Here is a 22,718-nt window from a genome sequence, read left to right on the forward strand (position 1 = left end):
GTTTATTTTATATGTGCACTAGAGCTCTTGGGTGGGGAAGTAGAATGTTTCCAAGATGAACAATACAACTGCAACAACAGACAAAAAAGCCTCTGTCTTACAAGATTTCAAACATCCTCAATGTAAAAAAAAAAAAAAAAAAAAAAAATTAAAAAAAAAACCTAGATTTGAATCTGCACAATATGGAAAGAAACAGCTTCACAAAAAACTATTGCATGTTCTAAATATATATTTCTAATCTCTTCTTTTAAATTAATCTTCTCACTTAGTGGTCAGAACATGCCAATTATGAAATAAAGCTTAATCCATTCTATTCTAAAATCAGACAATCTATAAAGAGCTAACAACAGATAACTTTTTAGGAAATTAAATCCTACTTTTTACTTATATTAATTCTTAGCAGAAAACGAACCAACTAATATTAAGTACAGAGTTATAAACTAAAGCATATAACCTCATTCATTAAAAGAAAAAGGAACTCTCTTCCATTGAGCTAGTCTAAACTGCACTGTCAAGTCAATCTCAAATCAGTTTGGCCTTCTCTCTTCCCTGGTTAGAGAATGCAATGAGGATTTTTTTGTTCTTACATGCATGGAAATGCTCATATAATAAAACCAGGAAAACTACTTGGGGCACCAGTCAGACCTGAGACCCATTTGCACATAAAGAAATCAGAATTAGCTAATGTTTATGAAACAGTTTTGAGTGGTTGAGTCACATAACTGTTTATGGGTTTAAGCTTCAAAAAGAAAAAGAAAAAAATCAAATAGTATTTCAAGTAATAAACTAAGCTCATGATGAACAAATCTGACAAGAATTGCTCCATTCATTGCAAAATAAATACAAGAGATAATATAAACAGCACATCAATCTGCAGCCTATCAAACAATGGTTTAGAGGAAAAGTTAAACTCTGTACCATTTCTTTAAGTTTTCAAAGTAAGTGTGGGATTTTTATAGCACAAGAAAGCTTAAGTGCTTCAGGAGCATATATATGCGAAATACAATACCATATCAAAAAGGCAACAATCTACTGATATAGAGTAATATCAACAAATTAGATGGGAAGCTGTATCACTTTTCTATGAAGACATCTATGCTCATTAAAATGCCATAAAGACCTTTAAAGGACAGCAAACTTCTCTTTTAAGCAAAGGTTGGGGTTTTTTTGGTTTTGTTAATAAAGACCTTTAAAGGACAGCAAACATTTAAGCAAAGGTTGGGGTTTTTTTGGTTTTGTTTTGGTTTTTTTGTGGGTTTTGTTTGTGTTTTTTTTTTTTTTAAATTCTACAGTCGCTGTAGAGACAAGCCCATAATCACTCATCAGCAACATGAATGCAAGAAATTGAAAGTAACTGCTGAGCTTCAGGACTGTTGCATGGACCACATCACATTATCATCTGCATTAATGTTTAGTACAAAACACCTACCTCCCACAGGTGTCCAACAATAGGAGCATCTGCCCAAGAGTGCTCTGCATTCAGACCCATTCTGCCATTTTTGAATACTATAAGAGTGAATGTTTTATCAAACCACCTACAAAAGAAATTAAGATTTGCTTATGGTTTTGCACATTTCAAAAGCATTTTTATACTGCAATTTTATCTCTCTCAAAAATTCACATTCAAATGCACTAGTTCTTGGCTTTTTTTTTTCTTAATAATAGCTTATTTAAATAAATAGACATAAATTTGAACCTCATGAGGTCCAACAAGGCCAAGTGCAAAATCCTGCACCAGGGTCAGGGCAATCCCCAGTATCAATAGACTGGGGGATGAATAGACTGAGCAACCCTGCAGAGGGGTAATGATGGATGAAAAATTAAGACACGAGCCAGCAATATGTGTTTGCAGCCCAGAAATCCAACCATATCCTGGGCTGCAGAAGAAGCAGCATGGCCAGCAGGTCGAGGGGAAGCGATTCTCACTCTCTACTCTGCTCTTATGAGACCCCACCTGGAGTCAGCAGCATGGCCAGCAGGTCGAGGGGAAGCAATTCTCACTCTCTACTCTGCTCTTACGAGACCCCACCTGGAGTACTGCATCCAGTTCCAGGGTTCCCAGTACAAGACATGGATCTGTTAAGTGTGGATCCAGGGGAGGGCCATGAAAATGGTCAGAGGGCTGGTCCACCTTTCCAATGAAGAAAAGCTAAGAGCTGGGGTTGTTTAGTCTGGCTCTGGGACACCTTCTTCTGGCCTTTCCATATATAAAGAGGGCTTAGAAGAAAGCCTTTTTACCAGGGCCCATAGTGACAGGACAAGGGGCAACAGATATAAACTGAAAGAGGGTAGCTTTAGATTTGTTATAAGGGACAACCTTTTTTTTTTTTACAGCAAGGGTGGTGAGACACTGGAACAGGTTGCCCAGAGAGTCTGTGGATACCCCATCACTGGAAGTGTTCAATGTTAGGCTGGACAGAGCATTGAGCAATCTGATGTAGTGAAAGATGTCACTGCCCATGGCAAGGGAGGTGGACTAGACGATCTTCGAAGGTCCCTTTCAACCCAAACCATTCTGTGATTCCACGAAATCATCTTATAAGTCACTAATTCATATGTATTAGCCACATGAATTGTGAAATTCTAAAAAAGAGAAAGCATTTTCCAGAGTCAATACTGTACCTGTCATAACATCTGCCATGCATTAAGGATTTCGCATATGCATCCAGTGACCTCACTGGATCTTCTTTCCTGTACCCTTGCTCGATGTCATCCAATGTCACAAAAAATGCTGCTTTTTCAACAGCATCTAAGGACTGTTTGTTCTTTCCACAGCTAAAATAAGCCTGCCGAGCTTTAGCCCATGGTACTCTGCAAAAAGAATTTGGTTTATAGCCACATTATGTGAATTTGTCAATGTTTTAGCACTCTTAAGATCGCTATGAGACGTTCCTTCTACTCTCATCAATTTGAGCAACTACTTTCATTGCATTTAAATTATATCAGAAGTGGAAAGTTCTGAAAATACATGTACAATGTAATCCTAGGAACCAATTCAACATATCACACGTGTGAAGCTTAATCCTCAGAAAGTCAACATTTCTGCAGCATGCAGTACATGTAGCATAGTTCATCTACATTTATAACTGAACAAAAGAAAATATTATATGGAAGAAGAAAATAGTAACAATAATGAACACAATCAACAGATATTAATATCCATCGTTGCAGCACTGAAATCTAAGAGTCTGGACAACTGTAAATAAAAAGTTCCATAGTAAATGCCTGAAACAGATCTGAAGTTGAAGAAGTCCTGAACAATGTAAATTCTGTATGGTTGTGTCACATTTATTTATAAATTTACATGGGTTTCACAACAAAAAAATATTTCCGTTTGTTTTAAAGCAGAAAGTGAGAAAAAAGATGGACTCCTAATAAGAAAACATATCAAAATTCACAGCTCTTTCTCTCCCTTGTCCACAAACAACTAGACAGATTGAACTAAGTTTGTTAATTTAATTGAATTCAATGATCTTGCACCTAGAACCAACTGAGTACACACTGCTTTATTTTCTAGGTGCAAGTCATGAGTGTGGAATAACAGTTACGAATTCACATTCTCCATCTTAAAGATTAAAAAATTTTTAAGATTTAAAATGCTAGTGAACCCCAGAGCAGATACAAAACTCAAGTAGTTCAATGTGTAATACCGTAAAGCTTCCAGTTACCACTCTTATGATAACCACAATCAAACCAAACTTCTCCAGCTAAGTATAGGTAATCTGCATACAGGGTTGCCACTGCAAAATTACTTGTAACTCCATATAGCTACAAATGACTGAAGACCTGTTACATGTTAGCAATATACAAAACCAGTGATTAAGGTATAATCAACTGACCGTAGGCTACTTTAAAATTCCAAAGCCAACATTCAATTAGCATGCTATGCAACAATTTGTAAATATTAAAATTAATTTTAAAAAATAGTAACTGCCATACCTGTCTCCTGCAGTAAGAGCTGCTAGCTTCTCTTCACCAGCCTGAGGCTCTGAATCATCATCGAGAATTCTTTGCATCTGCTGTTCAATTTCGCGGGGTTTCAACAGTCTACCATCATGGTACAGCCACACTTTGAAGTAACGGCCCTTATGATACACAACAATGTGTTTGCTGTCTTTCACATGCTGGAGAGTATCTAGAATTGCAATCACATATGCAAAAACAAAGCTGAAGGCTCCAAACGCTAACACACTAAATAACATCAAATGCCTACTGCATGCACTACCAGTTAGCCACAGCTTATTTATTGTAACAAAGTAATAAATAGTGAGGAATAAACTTCTCCCCCATGTTATTTCAGCATAAAGATTCCTGCATGAAACAGTCAGATACGATAATCACTTGCATACATAGCACCACCAGTTTCCACACTGGAGGCCAATATTAAGCAACTAAATCTGTATTTCTGTATCTGAAAAGTGAGCACTAGCAGTGTAGCCCGATTAAGCAGTCAGCAAAAGAACACGCTAGATGAGTCTGAGGAAAGGTACTTTTTAATCATCTGCATTCAAGTGTTAGAGAACTCCGTACAATCTGTGGGGTCTTAAGAGAGCCCAAATTTAGTACCATAAGCTTTTGTTCTTTTACAAAGAACTTTTTTCTGGCAGATGCAGAGTGAATACTCCATCTATGGCAAAAAAAAAAAAGTGTAGTCTTATGAAAGTCAGTGAAACAGAAACATAGGCCACAAAATTTTTCTCGCTTTATTATCTATATGGCTTAATTGAGATAAGCCTGCACCTAGTCATGAAGGCATTGCATCAAACCACAGATGGTTTCTACAGCAGTCAGGAAAAGCCCTCAATTAATGAAAACTGTTAATTGAATTCCTTCACTACCCCAAAGAACTGTTATATTCCTATGAATCTGAAAAGACACACTACTGAGATGAAGAAAAAAAAAATGTCAAAAATGAGGGCTGAGGCTGTAAGTCATGATTCTGAGAGATCTGAGAAACACTGTACCAGGAAGGAGTTCTATACTTTGTGTGCTCTCAGCTACCCATGAAGTTTTGGTAGGTATGCTCCATCCACTGATCAGAAGCAGTTTTATGCTAATCATATCTTCAGCTATCCACTTTGCATTTCTGCCAAAGATAGAATGCCTGTGATAAAAGTGCTAGGATTGGCAGAAGCATCACTCCAACAGTCAAGTACACTAATACAACGGGTTGTAAGTTGAGGAGAAACCCCACAAAGGGAGGAAAGAAGCAGCAAAGCAATCAGCTAGTGAGGCAACTTTTTCTATTAATCCCAACCTAAGTCAGGACACCAAGTATTTGTCTCATGTACATGATGTGTCCATACAAAAATGACCACCTCTTGAGCATAAAAAGCAAGAGTGAGATCATTAGTCATCTACATCAACAACTGCCTTCACAGCAGTTGTTGAGCCCTGGCAATTACCTGTCAGACACCTTACTTATGGGCCTAAATACAGATTTATGCACCTGGAGTACAGATTTGTTGTAATACAAAAAAAAAAATTTTCCTTTTTCTTGCCTGTCCAAGAAGTCATTTATGTACATCTGAAGATGCATGTAACATGCTGCATGGGTTTCCTATAAAAAAAAAAAAAGGGAATGGAAAGACGTAAAGGCTCTTCCCTACTTAAAAGAAGTGGTTAACTCCACGGTGTGTTTTATTAAAAGACATGAAGATTAAACAACTGTTCAGGTTACAGGATATAACGTTCATTAAGGTTTTACCACCAACTAGCATGAAGACATGCCACAGAATTTTTTTTTTCCTTAATATGCTGTTCCTTTAGGAACTGTAACATACATAAAATACTTATAATTGAAATAAGGGGGCAAGAAATCAAGCTGCTCATGAAGATCCAGGGAAAGTGTCTTTAACTCACTTATCTCCATACAGAATGACAAAAGTTGATTTTCCTTTAGAAAAATAGAAACAATGAGAGACTGAAAAAGTAAAATAGGAAACATGAAGTGCTTAGGAGGAAAATAAGGTAATCTTAAAATGCTGACTGTACCTTCATTTGAAAGACTTTAAGCAGGAAAAAAGCAAGGAGAACAATTAAGATATACAGGATGTATTTTAATCAGGTGTTATAGTTAGAATGGGTCACTTCTACACTTCTGTGCAAAACTCATTTCAGACTAAGAGAACACCAAATCCAAAGCTAAATGCAAACAGTTCATATCTTTTATTTTATTGAGGACAGGGAAGGGGCAAGGATAGCACTCTCAGTACTTAAAAGTATTCTAAATAACAATAGCTCATACATTACAGTTGTCTAATAAGAGATTTTAAAACTTGCTAGTGTACTTAAGCTACTAGTTCATGATCAAGGAGTAGTCATATCATCTCTATTTTGCAGATAAAGAAAGCCAAGGCATAGCTGGGAAATTAAGTCCTAAATTAATTAATTCCAAAGGGCAGCAGCAGAACCAGGAGTAAAATTCTTATCTGACACTTGCACCTACTGCTTTGTCCACTAGCCAATGCTACTTCCCCCCTTATCCAACTTCATACGGTACAGCAAATGTCAGATCTCTAGCAGGGAAGAGTGGGCACATCCCCATGCCTGTTTAGAAACTCTTTTTTATTCTGCAGTTGAATGGGACTAACATGCTCAAAGGCAGCTTGAAACCTAAGAGTGAGTTGCAGATCTCAAAAAAATATATCCTATCTTCAAGTGACAGCCCATATGCACATTCCCAATGGAGGTGACTAACCAATAACCCCTTGCATTCCAAATTCCTAGTGATTGTCCTTTGCACTAATCATGACTGTCAGTATAACTCTGCCAAATACTGTACTTCATTCTGATGCTGCCACAATGATGCAGTGTGGGATAAACATGTGAACTCAGTTTTGAGAGGCTCTTCAGCATATAACCAGATCAGAGAAACCTAGATGTAGCTTAAGCTTTTGCAGAAAGCACAAGCACAACAGAAGTCTACACTCAAATCTGCTGTGAAATCATTAGTTTACTTCTCAAAGAACAAGAAAATGGACAGCATCATTTTCTTCCACCTGTTGACTACAAATGTTAGCATTTCTAGATGCAATCTGCCTCCTTTTACAGTGACAAAACTCAGGGGAAAAACACAACAAAACAAAAAAGCCACTTAAGATTATCACAACCAGCTTGAGGCTGGAAAATTTAGGATAAGCTGATGGAGATCATTGAAGGCTACCTTGGGGAGAAACCCGTGATGAACCTTTAGGGATACATTACCTTTAGAAAAATAACACCATATGGAGAAGAATCAGCCTCAAGATCTTGGATGATGTAGTGACCATAAAAAAATACAATGTTTTTATGTTGAGATACAACAACAAGAAAATTTACCAAAGGTTTGCCAATGACTAAAGCGAAATGCTCTTATGTCTATAGGCAGCGTTTAATGAATGGATGCAATGAGAGCATATGTACACCTACAGTGAAAAAGTGTATATGAACTGTCACAGATACAACTTTTTTGACTAACATGATTGCTTGTGATCATGTAAACATATCCTTAGTCTCCCACAATAACCAGAAGTTGCAGGAACAGACTCAGGTGAAAATGACCCTGCTATAAGTCAACAGGTACACTCCTTTATTCAACATTAAACTTAGTGAAACTACATGAAGACGTAGTTACTCATAGCTTAGGACAATCGGACCATTGCTGGGAGTTAGGGCAGGGCAGGCAGGAACTAACAAAACCCAGAGTATATATTTTTTGAATGTGTTACAGAGAAAGTTTTGGACACAGTCCTTTCACAGTTGATTTCACTTAGAAGATGTCTTACAGTGCATACAAAAGGTCAAAGTAGCAGTGACATTGAAAACCTTGACAGGACTAGGACTGTAGCTGCCCCAAAACCTCTAAACAACTAGTGTTGAACGTATGTTCATATGGAGAAGAACATATTGGAATGTTGTTGTGAATCATAAGCTGAAAGGAAAAAGGGAAAAGTCAAGCAAGCAAAAGATTTTTAAATGGTTGAGATAAGAAAACACAACTTTTACAGAGATAAAAACATGGATATCAAAAGATCCTGAAATAATAGAATGGAAAAAAAGTAAAGGTTATTTATAAATTAAAAACACAGGGCAGACAACAGTTTCTTGAAATTAGTTTTTAATTCAAGTAAAGGAAGAAACAAAAAACACTGAAGAAATTTCAAAATTACCCTAAAAGGAAAAACATTTATGCACTCTACAGCAATTCATTACTTCCTGAGCATCAGAACACAGTATTGGTGTGTCCTTGTGTCTGTCAGATCCTCATCTGGAAAAACAGCAGTTTAGCTGAAAATACCCCCAAAACTGAATTCCATTATGATGTTTATTCTCCTCGGCTGGCCCTACTTACCTGATTCCTCTCCTGGGATACGGGAGGTATTAAACATCCGCTCCCACTGAGCTGAGCAGAGTGGAACAGTAGATCCCATCAGAAGAATCTGTGGTAAACATATATTAAAATATAAATTTGCATATACAATTAGCAAGTCAAATAGGAAAGAAAAAAACAGGATCTGGCTAAAGACAGGCTGTAGAACAGTAAGATTTATAATGTATCAACTCAGGGTTGTTTTCTGACCCCCTCACTTTTCATTGTCTTTTTTTGAACTACATGTGGAAGATTCTACTGACATTCCAGTAGCTGTATTTTTCCCCACCCCTACCAAAAGTTCACCCTTCAGGAGGGATGACTGAAGCTAGCTAGCATCTGAAATCCAAAGGGCTCTCAATGGCTGGTCCAGATGCAAAACTTGTATGTGCAGCATGCATTACCCCTTAATTTCCTCCTTTAAAGCTATTTCTGGCTGTGTAGGAACAAAAGTTCACATTTCTCAGATTTGTAGTTACATACGACTAATTACATCTCTGCCATCACCTTCAACAAAACTACTTAATTATTTCCACAGTATTTGTTCAATACAGCACAGCTACTGAACAGAACAGAAATTTAGAATGGATTCACCTTGCCAATCTTTACTACCTAGACATTAGTGCAACAGAGGATTTTATCATCATCTATACTTGGGCTGCCACTGGCCCACTCTTGGCCTCACGGTCCAGGCCTTTGTCCCAACCACCCTTTGTGCTCACACTACATGATACCACAGACTTTTCAGACTTCAGTGTCTCAAAAGTACCATTACATGCTTAGCACATACCAATAACATCTGTTATACAGAATACTTAACAAATGCAAGTACAAGCCTCCATTTGTCTTTTGGGCAAATACTATCATTTAGGTTGGAAAAGACCTTTAATATCAGATATGTACGTTAATTTCAAACACTGCAAGTAGTTGACGTGACAGAATCCTGTATGTTTGATAGTTGGTAGTTTCTACTCGCGTACAATTGAAGTGTTTGGGACCACAAATTTAGTTACATCTTACATATAGTTCTGACATTCCTCTCCTCTCCCATTCTGGAAACTTCTTACAGATTGTGCCGGAAAAAGATCAAAAGCCATTTAAACTGAGATACATACTGGCTTGATTTCTTGTCTGTCCAGTTTTTTCCGATAGAGCAGGATGGCATGGATAACATTACCAGCTCTAGCTGCCTGCAGGGTTGTGGGAGATAAATAAAGGAAGTCCTGTAAAGTACATAAGAATCATAAGTTAATGATTACCAGACTACATTTAAAAAAAAAAATAAATACTGATAGTACTTCTCATCCATGCTCTTAAACTTTATCCTGGTCAATACTGAAAAGGCTTTAAAACATATTAAGTGGACTAGTGCAGCAAGTTGATGAATTGAAACTTAAATTTCTTCAACAGTCACAATCTCCTAAAACAGCATCAGTCTTAAAACATACATGATAGCTGTTAATTATTCCAGTAGAAAAGACAATGCTACTTAAAACTTGAATCTGAGACTACCATATTTCCTCTTTTTGCTTTTAGAGTGTTTTATAATTTTACTTCCCATACAGATATTTGCAAATATGAGTACGCACACCTCATTGAATTGTGTTACCCCTGAAGTTTTAGATGGAGCTTTTGAAAGATTGCTTGTTGCAGTAAGCACAAAACTGTGTATCATTACTGCATGAGTTTGCCTAAGTGGGAGATGTGCTAAGTTTGTTATTAAGATAGCACTGTACTTGAAGACATTGGCTTACAGGCTATACTAGAAGAAAGAAAAACAAAGGTCACATAGTTAGTGGCAATGCATTTCTAAGCAGAAAGATATAATTAAATGAGATACCTGGCAGAAATTTTACAGTGCTTCTTTGACACATAAGGTGTTTATACTATTTACTTACCATTGCAAAATAGTTACTATTAACCATAATTGGTCCACGTCCTCTAAGGTAGATATATTCTTCCCACCAATCACTAACCTGTAGCAGGAAGGAAAACAAAAGCAATAAAATCTTGTAATTTCCACAGCTTGTGTCTTCTGTGTTAATGACTCCACAACACAACATTCTATACAGAAACAGGAAGGAAAGTGCCAGCATGCCCCCTACTTAAAGGCAAACAAACCCTTATTTGTGTTAAACTTTAGGCAAAACAGCAAAAAAGGGGTGAAAGAATTAAGTTCAGTTGTAGCTCTCTGATAAACTTCTGAAGAAGTCAGCATCTTTAGTTAATGTTTAAAATGTATCGGATCTCTTGAATGTTTTGCAGCCTTTGCCAGGACATTGTAGCTCATCTTAGGCTACTGGGTATAGCTAGATGTTAGATAATATATCAGGAAGGAATTATATTAATAGTTCTCACTATGATGTTTAGGTTTGGGTTTTCTTTTTGGAAAAAAAAAGAAAAAACCCAACTTGTTACAATTCTCTCTCTTCCACATGCTTTAGCTGCTCTATATGAAAAAGTTGTCCTAAATCACTCTTCTAAACTACCTGGGTAGCCAGGCCTGCTGTTGAGTTATCAAGCTTAACCAGCAAATAAACAGACCTCAAAAGCAATCATAACAGCAATCATTTGCTCCAGAATAACACACAAAATGAGGATTCATTCTTTCACATTCCATTCACCACACTTTACCAAATCACACAAATTATTTCTGTGCAAATCAGGTGGTCTCCAATGCACTTTATAAAAATATTAGCTTCAGTTGCCTTTTTCTACATCTATGAGTATGAAAACTTAGCCAAAAAAGGCAACAGGGAACAAATTAAATTACGTAATTTGAAGAACTGAGCCTCCTATTTATCTACTCACATAGTTTGTGGCCCACCAGGATTTTAGCTTCAAATACCACTGAAGCCTTGGTCCCAAATTAAATGCAAAATCTTTGGCAAGACCCTCCATTCTTCTGAACTCTTCATCATCCATAAGTGGCCGAACCGATTCCAGATACTAGCATACAAAAAAGAATCAGCATCAGTATAGTAACCAATACGCAGCTTCTTGTCGTTCCTACACAAAGCATCTGAACAGTAGACAAAGATTATCCAGACTAAATTCATACAGTTGCAAATACTATGTTGTTAAAATAAGGTTACGCATTCTTCTAAACATCTGCCTGTAAAGAACAAAAATGAGATCTTTTTCCAGACATTTGTCAGTGAATCACAAATGGAAGAGATTACTTTTCTAAAGATACTTTTTCCACTCAAAAGGCAAAGATATACTGTTGCTTCAGTATCAGGCCTCAAGAAAGATTTTTTTAGTCTCTAAAAATGAAACTTTCCGTTTCTGTGACATAATATCCTTCTTACACACTTTGCTGTAAGGTTTTGTGTCATAAAGCACATATTTATATTTTTAAGCTGTGGAAGAAAAAAACCAGTATGTTTCAAAAGCCTTGGAAATCACACTTCATTGCATAGTCTTACATCAACAGACATCACACCATCCAATACGAATTACGCCGGCTTCAAATTGTCACCAGTTTCAGTGGTTTATCATAGCCTTTATTTTAATTTCTATGCAAAAGTTTTAATCCATTATACCATATTAATACCACCATGCAATTCTTTTAAAAGACATGGCAAAAAAACCCACAGGGACATCTATAAATAAGGATTCAGTGTTAATGAAGAAAATGAATTAATGAATGTACACACCCTATTGACTGTGTCTTTAACCGCTGGAACTGGCAATCGTGGTAAAGATGTCTGGAAACTGTATAACATGGGTTTACGTCCCGAGAAGAGCTTTACAAGTGTCTGAAGAAATACAAAACCAAAATACACACATCAGTAAAGTGTAATGTAACTCTCCGGGTTTTTTGCTGGTAAATTATACTGTACTAAATTCAGCTATTTAACTATTATATTTATCACTGTTTCACAAATAAAAAAGGCACTGATGTAAACTAACTTCCTAAAGGTTAAACAACATGTCAGTGGAATAGAAAGACTGATAGTCATTCCTGACTTCCCAATCTTCCAGTCATTAGGCAATACTGTTGTTTATGAATGGCACACCTTAATCCCAACAGAAAACATTTACTTAGCACTTCTTTTCTTCACACATTTCCCTCTGTAATGATTAAAAAAGTAAGCCTACTAGTTGATCTTTTACTCTATAGTAGATACGAATAAAAATATCTATACTGTGCTTCAAAATAGGAATCATTATCAAGCCTGTCACTCAGCCAAGGATCCTAGATGACTATAGCCACCTTTAAAAATAATTATTATGCTTTGAAATCATGGTTTAATATTTTTCCAAAGTTATACCTCAACATCAATAATAGTATTGGTATTACAGGGAGTTTCTTCAAGCATGAGTCAATTTCGGATAGCCTACTCCATGATTTGAACATACTAAATTGTGCAAGCATGCCAGTGTTATATTCAGTGCTTGTGTTAAAAACCAACAAAAAAAAAAAAAGCCAGAGATGACAGTTCCTATCTCAGCTTCAGGTATTACGCATCCCTTGCTTTCCATGGGAGCAGCGTTTCTGTCTACTCTCAGCTGTGACATGCAGTAGGCTGAAAATCTAGACCATGCAATTTCTAGGCTACACATTAAAGGATTTTGATATTATCACCCTATTTCAGCATGAAAGTAAGGTAAAGTATTACACCAACAATCCAGTGGAACCTTTGTTGTCAAAGTCCAATCTTGCTCCAATATACTATACCGTATATTGCATATAGGCCAATAGACTAAAGACAGAAGAAAACAGAGGATGTAATTTCACTACTAAATTCCTAGAACTTTTCCCTTCTATCCTCCCCACAACTGACAAAACTACTTATTAAAATGTAGAGTTCCGTCCCCCCTCCATTTCCTTGGTCAGTACAGCTAGAGGAGGTTGTTTTAAGCAGCACAAAAATATTAAGAATTGCAGAGTATTACCACCACCAAAGACCTCTCTGCAAATGGATCTGTATCAGAGTCGTCAGATGTACATGGATGCACCACAGTGATCAGCCCAATGAAACCTAGTTGTGTTTCATAACAAATTTGAAGCCAGGTGAAAAGAAAAGCCTCAGCTTTTCATAAGAAAATCTAATTCCATACTTGGAGACAATTTTATTCTAGAACTCTTAGGCCAGGAAAGGCTGAAATTATCTTCATACAGAGAGTACCTGCTCAATTGACAAAACCAGCAAACACATTTCACAGTATCTCTTAAGTAAACTTGTAGAAGAGAATTTGTAACAGTTTGAGACCATTAAAGTGGTCTGACAGACATGCACACTTAATTACATGTCTGATTTTATGCAGACACAACAAATAATCTCATCCTAGCACATGTTGCATCTGTTCACAGATTATTATTATTTTTTAACTTATTTTTTAAAACAGCAATGAATATTTGCGTTTTCCCCCTAGTCCTGACACAGGAAATTTGACTTTAGAAGATGGAATATGTTCATTAAAAGTGCCACCAGACTTCCAACCAGCCTGAAAATCACTTTGTACTGTGACTGAAATCAGAGCTAAGGTTTTTGATCTGCATGGCTATTTGAACAGAAGACAGTATGCTCACAATAGCATTTTGCATGCTGTTAATCAGCATGAAAAAACAGCTAAGAAAAGAAAAAAAAAACAAAACAGCCACACAACAGGAAAACCCCTCCAGAAAATTACACAGTTTTAAAAGGTAATAAAAATCTAGAATGCTAAGGTAATTGATACTGTTTTACTAGGGAATCCAGTCTTTTCTTTTATTGGGACTAGCTAAAGAAAAAATAAGGTATTAATATAGAGCTTCATATTAAGTACAGATGAGACTGTTGGGCATACACCTTTATAGTGTTCTGTATTTTAAAACATATAATACACAACAAAATACATATGCAACATATATAATAGACAAATTTATAAATACAATATGCGACAAAGCATGGTAAGCAGCATTACAGTTCATACTGTTTAAGGTTGATAAGGCATTATTAACAGCTTCAAAATATCTATCTGGTAGGACATGCTGAAAACCCAGACAACTACAGCTTCAAGCAACTGACAGAAAGCCTTACCATTCAGAGCTGTACTGTACAAATTCAAGTCATGAGGCTCCTGATACTGCTTCCAGGAGAAACTATCAATTAGAAATTTCATTTGTAACAGATGAACATTAAATTCTATTTTAGTGTACTATTCTGGATACCTGTTCTTGAACATATTTCACAATAAATCATGACACGTTGTTACTCTAAGACGTCAGTTGATTTGTGAGGCTGCAGAGACAATTTTATCATAGTAGGGCACTTAAGTTATTTCTACAACAATACTGGCAAAAGTGAGTTGAAACAACTGAGTCCAAGCAACAAAACCCCACTTCATCTGTTGGAGCACCTAAATGTTTCCTCGCTTTACACCCATCACATCCTTAAAGGATCCTTTTCCAAAGCAGCACAATAATCAACAGGAGCCAGATCACTCTTATGCGAAAACTGCATAACAAGACACCTACCTTACACTTGTTCTCCAACTTATTTTGGAGGCATACCATTAAATCAATTGACATTCAATATTATTTTCTTCAAGCATAAGATTAATTTTAGACTGGTTGACTAGAAATCCTAACATTTCAACAAAGAATTAAGGTAGCACTTTCTGGGGAGGACAAGATTCTTTGGTGCTGCAGCCCAAGTTCTTTAAGCTGCACTTGCACACAGAGGAAAAAGTAGGTATTTGAGTCACACAGTCCCAAGGTATTGGCAAATTTAGAAGTTATTCTTGGAGTGTTTATTCTTTCTTTTACAAACTACTAAATAGTTAATTATAGCATCAGAAAGATGATAGCAATTAGTAGAAATATCTACCCAACAGCCTCCTGTCCCACGACACAGAAAACACAAGCAAGGAAAAACCCACATAATTTTCTCTTTGAATACAGATCAAAAAGAAGTTAAGATGAAACAGGAAGACAATATATCCTTACCATCCAAAACTTGGTGCCTGCAGAAAGTTTGCCATGTTCAGCAAACATCCAACCATGATAGGAAAGCAGCATTTTTAGAGAGTAGCGCATTGTGACAATAAGGGCAACCCAAAGCCCCGTGCCAAAAAGTATTCCACTCACGATGTTCTGTGTTTGGTTTGACATATAGCCACTATTGAAAACAAAAGCCAGCATGTGCCAGTTAACATCAGTTTAAGTTCTAAAGAGAACCTAATATTGTAAACCTAAGTCTATTGGTACTACCGGGCGGGCATTACATAAGCTTCATGCCTGTTTAGACCTTTTTCATAAACTCCTTTCCAAACACCCTCTCATGCAGCAAGATCAAAGGCCACAGAAGTTGCCAAATATGTTTTCCAAGTATTTAGGAAGCAATGTAGTAATACTGGTATAACAACCTATCTAACAACCCTCATACATTTGCTTATTGAGCTTACTCTGTCACAAACATACTGTTCCAAAACTGATACACTTTAACAGGGATTAGCTTTAAGAGTAGCTACAAATAAAACTGATTTCCTTTAGAGAAACAGTAAGTCTTCAGTCTACTTACGTTGTATCAAGTGTTCGGTTGATTTTAGCTATTATTCCTAAAGAAGGATCAATTTTGGCATACATTGTTGACATCACACCCACAACTACAATAAGCCAGCTAGATGGGCTAGCAGGATAAACACCAGTGATAATTCCATTCTGAAAAGAAAAGCCTTCACATAATTTTTTCATACCAAAGTGGTTGACTTCTTATTACCATGGAAAGAAACAAAAAAAATCAACATGTTTAAGTCATTTAGTTTTAAACAAGAAGATTATCCAACATTTTCTTACGTATGCTTAACTCGGGAGTAGGGAATGGATTTAGTTAAGTTTGACTTACAGAAAGTTGTCACAATGATATAAAGAATTAGAGGAACTTTCAAGTTCTTTTGTAGACAACACTGATCCTGCTGCAAGTCTGACCAAAACCACTGAAATTCACAAATAACTTTAGAACAAATGACACTTCAATAATTCCCACTTACACTGAGTTAGGCCTCTCTAAATGAAATATTCTACTGAACAAAACACTGAAAGCTGGAATCAAAGGGGGGTTTTTTTATAGCTTTATAAGAAAATTTTACTAAGACTACTGCTAAAAATATGTTTTTGAAAGAGATGTTGAAGGTAGCCTGCAGTTTATCTAGTCTGCTTCTAATAAAATACTTACCATTTATGATCCCATGAACAAAACAATGAATTCACAACCATCTATACCAAATACCTCCTCAGAAACATTGCTATTTAGCTAACTTGTACAAGATAGATAGATGTTCAGATAACTTTTGGAAAACAGCATTCTCCTTAATTTGAAATTTGGATTTTGGCAAAGAATACATAAAATAGGGTAGTCTTGTGCCTCTAAGTGATATGGCACTAAAAATCACAACTATTTATACTTCTGACCTGTGCTAAAAGATTACATAATTACATGATGTATTATGAAGAGAATGAAGTAAATTGAAGCTATTGTTAATTTCTAAATGTTTCATCTTGCTTCCATAGAATAAATCAAAAAGACATACCCTTTCAGTCTTCACGGCATCGCCCATTACTACCTTCCTCAGTATCCCTTGTCTTAACTAAAACCCACGCAAGTCTTTCACAATAAGGAACTTTATTTGCCACAAAGCCAAAAAATTAAGTTTTGTTTAGGCAAAACTTCAATAAATCTATAAAACATTAAATAACCCTCAAGTTTGGTGGACTTGACTAATTTGAAATACCTTGAATCTGATGAACTTTTTCTTCCATGAATGGACACCGGATAGGTAAATTTGTTTGAGTGCCTCATGGCTCATTCGCAGGTCAATCCCATCTGGAGTTACTGTGAATTGAAAAGCTACTGCTTGATGAGCTTCCGCCATTTTAGAGAGAGTTCTGTTAAAAAGCAAAGTTAAAAAATTATTTCCATTTTGCTCAAAGGAGCTAGGAGTTAGTGCATTTCTAGCAAGATATCTTCTACACAGTAATTTGGGGAAATATTTCAAAGTATGCCAATTTACATACAGTACTTGTCCCTTCCTTACATGCTACACTTGTACTTCAGTCTGAGCTTCCAGTATATCAATTAAGGTACCTCTTCTAACCACAACAGCTGAAAATGGAAGCAAAACACTCTCGTGTAATTTAGGCCTTTTAGCAGGATTGCAGCAAGATGAATATTGTGCATACATGCAATATATAAAAATTCAGAGCAGAGCAGAAAATTAAAGCCGTAATATTTAGAAAAAAAGCGTATCACAGGTACATAGCATCTCACTCTGTAATGGTAAAGGAGAGTCAGAAAATGTTTTTTTCATCATTCTAAAAAAAAAGGTTTTTAAAGTCTTCACCTCAGCTAGCAAAACAAAGCTGCTTCTGGCCATAACATCCTCTGGAATTTTTTTCCCCTGCTTAGGGACACGGTTTAGTGGTGGGATGGCAGGGTTAGGTTAACGGTTGGACTTGATGATCTTCAAGGTCTTTTCCAACCTAGACAATTCTATATTCTAATTTCAAGCTGATTAGTTACAGCAGTAAGACACTATAGCCCCTGTGGCTCTGAGTTCTGACTGGAAAATAAGTGCAAAATCAAAACTATGCAGAGTTGAGAAAACCAAATCACAACTGTCATAAAAATGACCTTCACATAAACTGAGCTGCAGTTCTATTAAATTTCCTCTTAATTTCAGATTTGTTTAACTACCTAAATAAATACCACGAACAGTGCCAATATAGACAAAAGACCATCAAAATGGGCAGGCATAACAGGCTCAAATAAAAACCACTGGAAGTTAAAACAGAAATGTAACTGTGATTCTGTTTACATATTTGTGTCTCAACTCCGCTTGAGGGTACAGCCAATTTGAATTGAACCATATGCTCTTATTCACCAGCTCATCTTCATAGCTTCTTTCTTTCTGTAACCAGCATTTCTACATAAATAGCCTGGAAGCTGCCCCTACTAATCAGTTATTCAGAGCAATGTTGTTTGAGCACTTACAATCAGAACACAGATTTTTGCAGACAGGCTCTATGTATAACATTGACATGGTCCAAACTATATATTCCTGAGGAGACCATTGTCATTCCAAAGTCTTTTGTCCCCATTCATTTATTAGCTTACCAAAACTTCTGTACATAATCCTAAAACCAACACGCTCTTAGAAGTATGGCAAAAAGGTAGAGGAATCCATAAGCCCATCTGTAGGTCAGGATTCAAGGGCAAGTTTTAATTTCACATTTTTAACCGGAACAAGACACAACATTATCAATACCAAGTGTTTTAAGGTGGCACTGGCATTTCCATTTAAGCAAAATCAAAAGGAAGTACAACTACTTCATGCCTTTTGAATCCTAGAGGCTGAAATTTACATTTCTTTGCAAACTTGAAGCTTAGACTTTGTAATTAAATTCTGGTAGGCATTCATTTCCTGTTGAACAGCATGTGAGGGCTAACCAGTGCCATTTAGCTTGGGCACTTCAAAAGCAGTGTATTATGACTGTAGTGCTGCTCCTCTAAACTGTAAATATTCCACTATGTCAAAGTCATCTGGAGCACAAAGAAGGTGCAAAGGTGTATGAGTATACAATTAGGGAATGTAAGCACTGGGAATGCTGCAGTAATAGCAGGCTTAGGAAATAAATACACAATATAGGAAGAGAAAGAGCATTAGGCAGAGTTGAACAAGGTAAGGTAACATCTAGTAAGGTTGCTGACCAATAGTGACTGTTTGCAATATTTAAAGTGCCTATCCCTAGACCAGCCTGCAATGATCAACCTCTGCAATACAACTACTGCTACAGTCAGTGGCTGATGGCAATTCACAGATCTTCCAAATCCATCAGCACTGTTCTCAAGTTTTAGAGGGCGAGTCCTGGGTGAATCAGACTTCTGGGTTTCCAGAAGGCTAGCCAAAGCTCACAGTGTCATACAGATACTATGCAATTTGATTTAGCATGTACAGTGTCTGATTAAGACAACAAGGAAACCACATCAGCTTTGAACATCAGTTTCAAAACCTTTAAGACAAGCCCTGTATGACCTAGTAACAACTGCAGTTTGTAGTACTTAATAGCTCCGTCACTAACAACTGCTTATTTTATAGGGGTCTTGCTGTAGACAAGTATCAGGAAGTCAAGGTTAGCTGTCCATTTATTCATTTAATTGTGCATCATCAGTGCAACATTGAGACCAAAACCGCAAGAAAGCAATAAAACAGAGACAAGCAGCAGTAATACGTGGTATACCCTGGACTCAGGGTTTTCAGATTCAGTCAAAATTAAGAATTCATCATATGATTAGCAGTACACTATTATGACTGGGATAAAAAAAAAAAAAAACCAAAAACACAACACCAACAAAAAACCCCACCACAACAAAAACAACCATATCCCCATAAGGAGAATCAGGCATGTGGATTTCTCTGAAGAAGGGCCAACAGGTTCTCCAGTTCACTCATGGAATTCCATATTATGGAATGCCAGCATTTTAAGTACTGGATCAACTAGTTTCTATTAACCTTCAACTCCCCTGTGACTTCTCAGCCTGGGAATTTGTAATTATCCTTCTCTCTGTTTCTGAGCAAAAAGAATTTCAGGAACCCTTCCCTTTTTAGGCACATGCATTTCTACTGTCCAAGGCAGAAAAAAATATTATAAATAGCATTATTCATAAACAGTCAAGCCAATATTTTAATGACCTAAAACTTAGCATGATCATAAAATGAAATAAGCTTCAACAAGGAAAACATTCCTTATTTCCAAATTAAGAAATATTAATCCAGCAAGAATTAATCCCGAAACAAGTAAACAAGCCCTGACAACAAAGACAAGTCTAGTTCTAGCACTGTATTACTTGACCCAAAGATGTGAATCAATCAAATGGCTTGTTTCTTTTAATATGCTTTTCCTTTACTTAAGAAAACTGTAAGCCTTTAAGACTGTTCTGAATTATGATGGCTGAACCCCAAAGACTTCCTGAAGTCCCTTTCTTTGAACACTTATTTTCCTCCTTAAAGGCCAATTTAATCATTAGCTGCTGTACGCTTCCCCTCCTTTGCATTCCTCTGCTGTCACGTGCTTGCTAGCAAAGTAGGTAAAAGGGCACAGGCCAGAGGAGCATGCGTTACTTCTAAACTTGACTTGCCAACGTTAGTAATGCAGCACCCACATCAATCAGCTAACACTGAAACAACAACTTCTTCAGGCATTTTGGTCAGCAAAATATTTCTGTACAGCATATACCAACTAACCTCATTCCCAACAGAGCACCATAAACAAGAGCTTTTGCCTGTCTTAGCACTTTGGCCAAATCTTACTTAAAGGGGGGTGAAAAAAAAAAAAAAAAAGCAGCTCACAATAATTTCTAAAAGTAATCTGAAATGGCTATTTTCATTCCTTACATTCGTCGTATGAGAAAACACTGAATCTTAAAAAGCACACTTGCCCCTTAAGACTTGGTTTCCTTTTTTTTTTTCCTTTTAATTAAAGAAGAAAGCTGCCTATTCCTTGCTCTTTTCTGGTTTTACTTCAGTTCAAGCATGCTGTAACAACTGCAGATGTTTCTCCTCCTTCCTTTTCATACCTCTGCTTGAGCCAATCAAAACTTACCACAATTTTTTCCACTGTTATAAACAAGTACTGCTAGGTTGGATGTCACTTTTAAATCAAGAAAACACACAGCACACCAGAAGGCCTAAGCCCCGATAGACCTGATGGTCTGAAATACCACGCCGCTTAACGTCTACCACGCCGCTTAACGTCTACCATGCATCAAGCCTCCTCAGATTGCAATTTTTGTAGTTTCAGGATATTTCACACTACCAAGACTGAGGTTTAACTCGCAGACTTGCAGATTTCAGGCTACAAACACTGAACATTGAACTCTGTATTAGGGCTTACATGTTCCTACAGCCACAGAAGGAGATGAGGGCCTGAGCTCTGGAAAATCTGAAGCTAAAAGAGATGCCCTGTGCAGGGTGCTTCCATTTAGTCAGGCATACAAGAAGTCACTTGTGGCTGGTAATGCCTCTCTGAAGCACATAACACAGAACACAATGTTTAAAAGATAGTGAAGGAATTACTATGGGCATTTTATAAAATCGCCAAGCCATGATACGAAAGTTCAATGTATTACATAGAGTACCTTGCACAAAACAAGGTATTAATTCCTGAAGCAGTTACTTTTGGAAATGCTATTGAGCATGAACCTTTCTATGTTTCTATAGATGTCAAAAGCTTTATATGGATAAAATGATAGTGCTAAAAAAAGGTAAAGTCACCACCTCTACCTCACAAAAAGCAACTCCTCTGCTTTAAGGGGATATCCATATCACATCTTCTCTCAGAACTCAGCCACTTGCTTCCCATACATTGCTTGGCTCACACAGCCCATTTTTTCCCCCCCCATTTCCTATCCCTCTTGGAAGAGAGAAAACTCTGCCATTTCTCCCTGGCAGGAGTCCAAACATCCACTGAAGAGAGGTATATTATTTAAATATAGTTTTCGCATCTATAGCTCCTTTTCCTGCAAAGGAAGCAAGTTAACAATGCAGAGCGAAGTCTTACGTGACCCAGAATAGCTAAAACCTTGGTGAAAGACTTATTCCTATGACTCTCACTTGCAAAGCTACCTCAACAATTTGTTTGAGGCTCTCCTCTCAGATTTTTTACATCTATTTATAGATTAGCTTTTATATGCAGGGCATACACCTGTCAGTAACCAAACTAAGCCCACAAAACAATTCTCTCCGGTTATTCTACTTTGACTATCAAAGGTTGACAGTTTTCTTGGAAAATCAGTGACTGATGCATACAGTTTCTCTGAGAACACTGCTACATACCACCCCACGCAGGTTTCATACTGTCAGAGCCCTCAAATAGACATAGAATCGCCTAGGTTGGAAAAGACCTTAAGATCATCAAGTCCAACTGTTAACCTAGCCCTGCCATCCCACCACTAAACCTTTCTGGGAAGAAATTTTTCCTCATGTCCAACCTAAACCCGCGCTGGTGCAACTTCAGACCATTTCCCCTTGTCCCATCGCCCATTATCAGAGAGAAGAGGCCGACCCCCACCTCGCTACAGCCTCCCCTCAGGCAGTTGTAGAGGGCGATGAGGGCTCCCCTCAGCCTCCTCTTCTCCAGGCTGAACACCCCCAGCTCCCTCAGCCGCTCCTCGTAAGCCTTGTGCTCCAGACCCCTCACCAACCACAGGCTGTTCATAGATGGTGGGCAAACTTGCAGCGTTACATGTCCCCATGCTAAGAGCTAGAATGTGCTGCATCTTGAAGTATGATGGCGGTTCTGAATTCAGAAGCACCTGGAAGCCCTCATTAACTTCACGCAGATGCAAGGTACCATCAATAAAGCCATGAGAAACATCTTATC

General features: G+C 37.2%; 1 protein-coding gene across 5 annotated transcripts in view; it reads right to left on the reverse strand.

Annotated features, from left to right (window-relative positions):
• Positions 1-22,718, reverse strand: part of CPT1A (carnitine palmitoyltransferase 1A) — a 78,804-nt gene that overhangs the window by 35,691 nt on the left and 20,395 nt on the right. For 4 of the 5 annotated variants that reach the window (XR_004842574.1, XM_035898876.1, XM_035898771.1 and 1 more), the window contains 11 exons: positions 17,072-17,225; positions 15,862-16,001; positions 15,288-15,459; positions 12,010-12,111; positions 11,162-11,299; positions 10,249-10,326; positions 9,466-9,573; positions 8,333-8,420; positions 3,940-4,135; positions 2,623-2,811; positions 1,430-1,535 (listed from right to left, as the gene is read on the reverse strand). Coding sequence is in view for 4 of the 5 variants with exons in the window: in XM_035898876.1 (XP_035754769.1) it covers positions 1,430-1,535; positions 2,623-2,811; positions 3,940-4,135; positions 8,333-8,420; positions 9,466-9,573; positions 10,249-10,326; positions 11,162-11,299; positions 12,010-12,111; positions 15,288-15,459; positions 15,862-16,001; positions 17,072-17,212 (1,458 nt within the window). In the remaining variant the exon portion in view is untranslated. Of the gene's footprint in view, positions 1-1,429; positions 1,536-2,622; positions 2,812-3,939; positions 4,136-8,332; positions 8,421-9,465; positions 9,574-10,248; positions 10,327-11,161; positions 11,300-12,009; positions 12,112-15,287; positions 15,460-15,861; positions 16,016-17,071; positions 17,226-22,718 lie in introns of those variants that run through there. The other variant, XM_035898819.1, reaches the window with a different exon arrangement.

The sequence above is a fragment of the Egretta garzetta genome, unplaced genomic scaffold (assembly GCF_000687185.1).
Source record: "Egretta garzetta isolate BGI_Z169 unplaced genomic scaffold, ASM68718v1 scaffold840, whole genome shotgun sequence".
Classification (NCBI taxonomy): domain Eukaryota; kingdom Metazoa; phylum Chordata; class Aves; order Pelecaniformes; family Ardeidae; genus Egretta; species Egretta garzetta.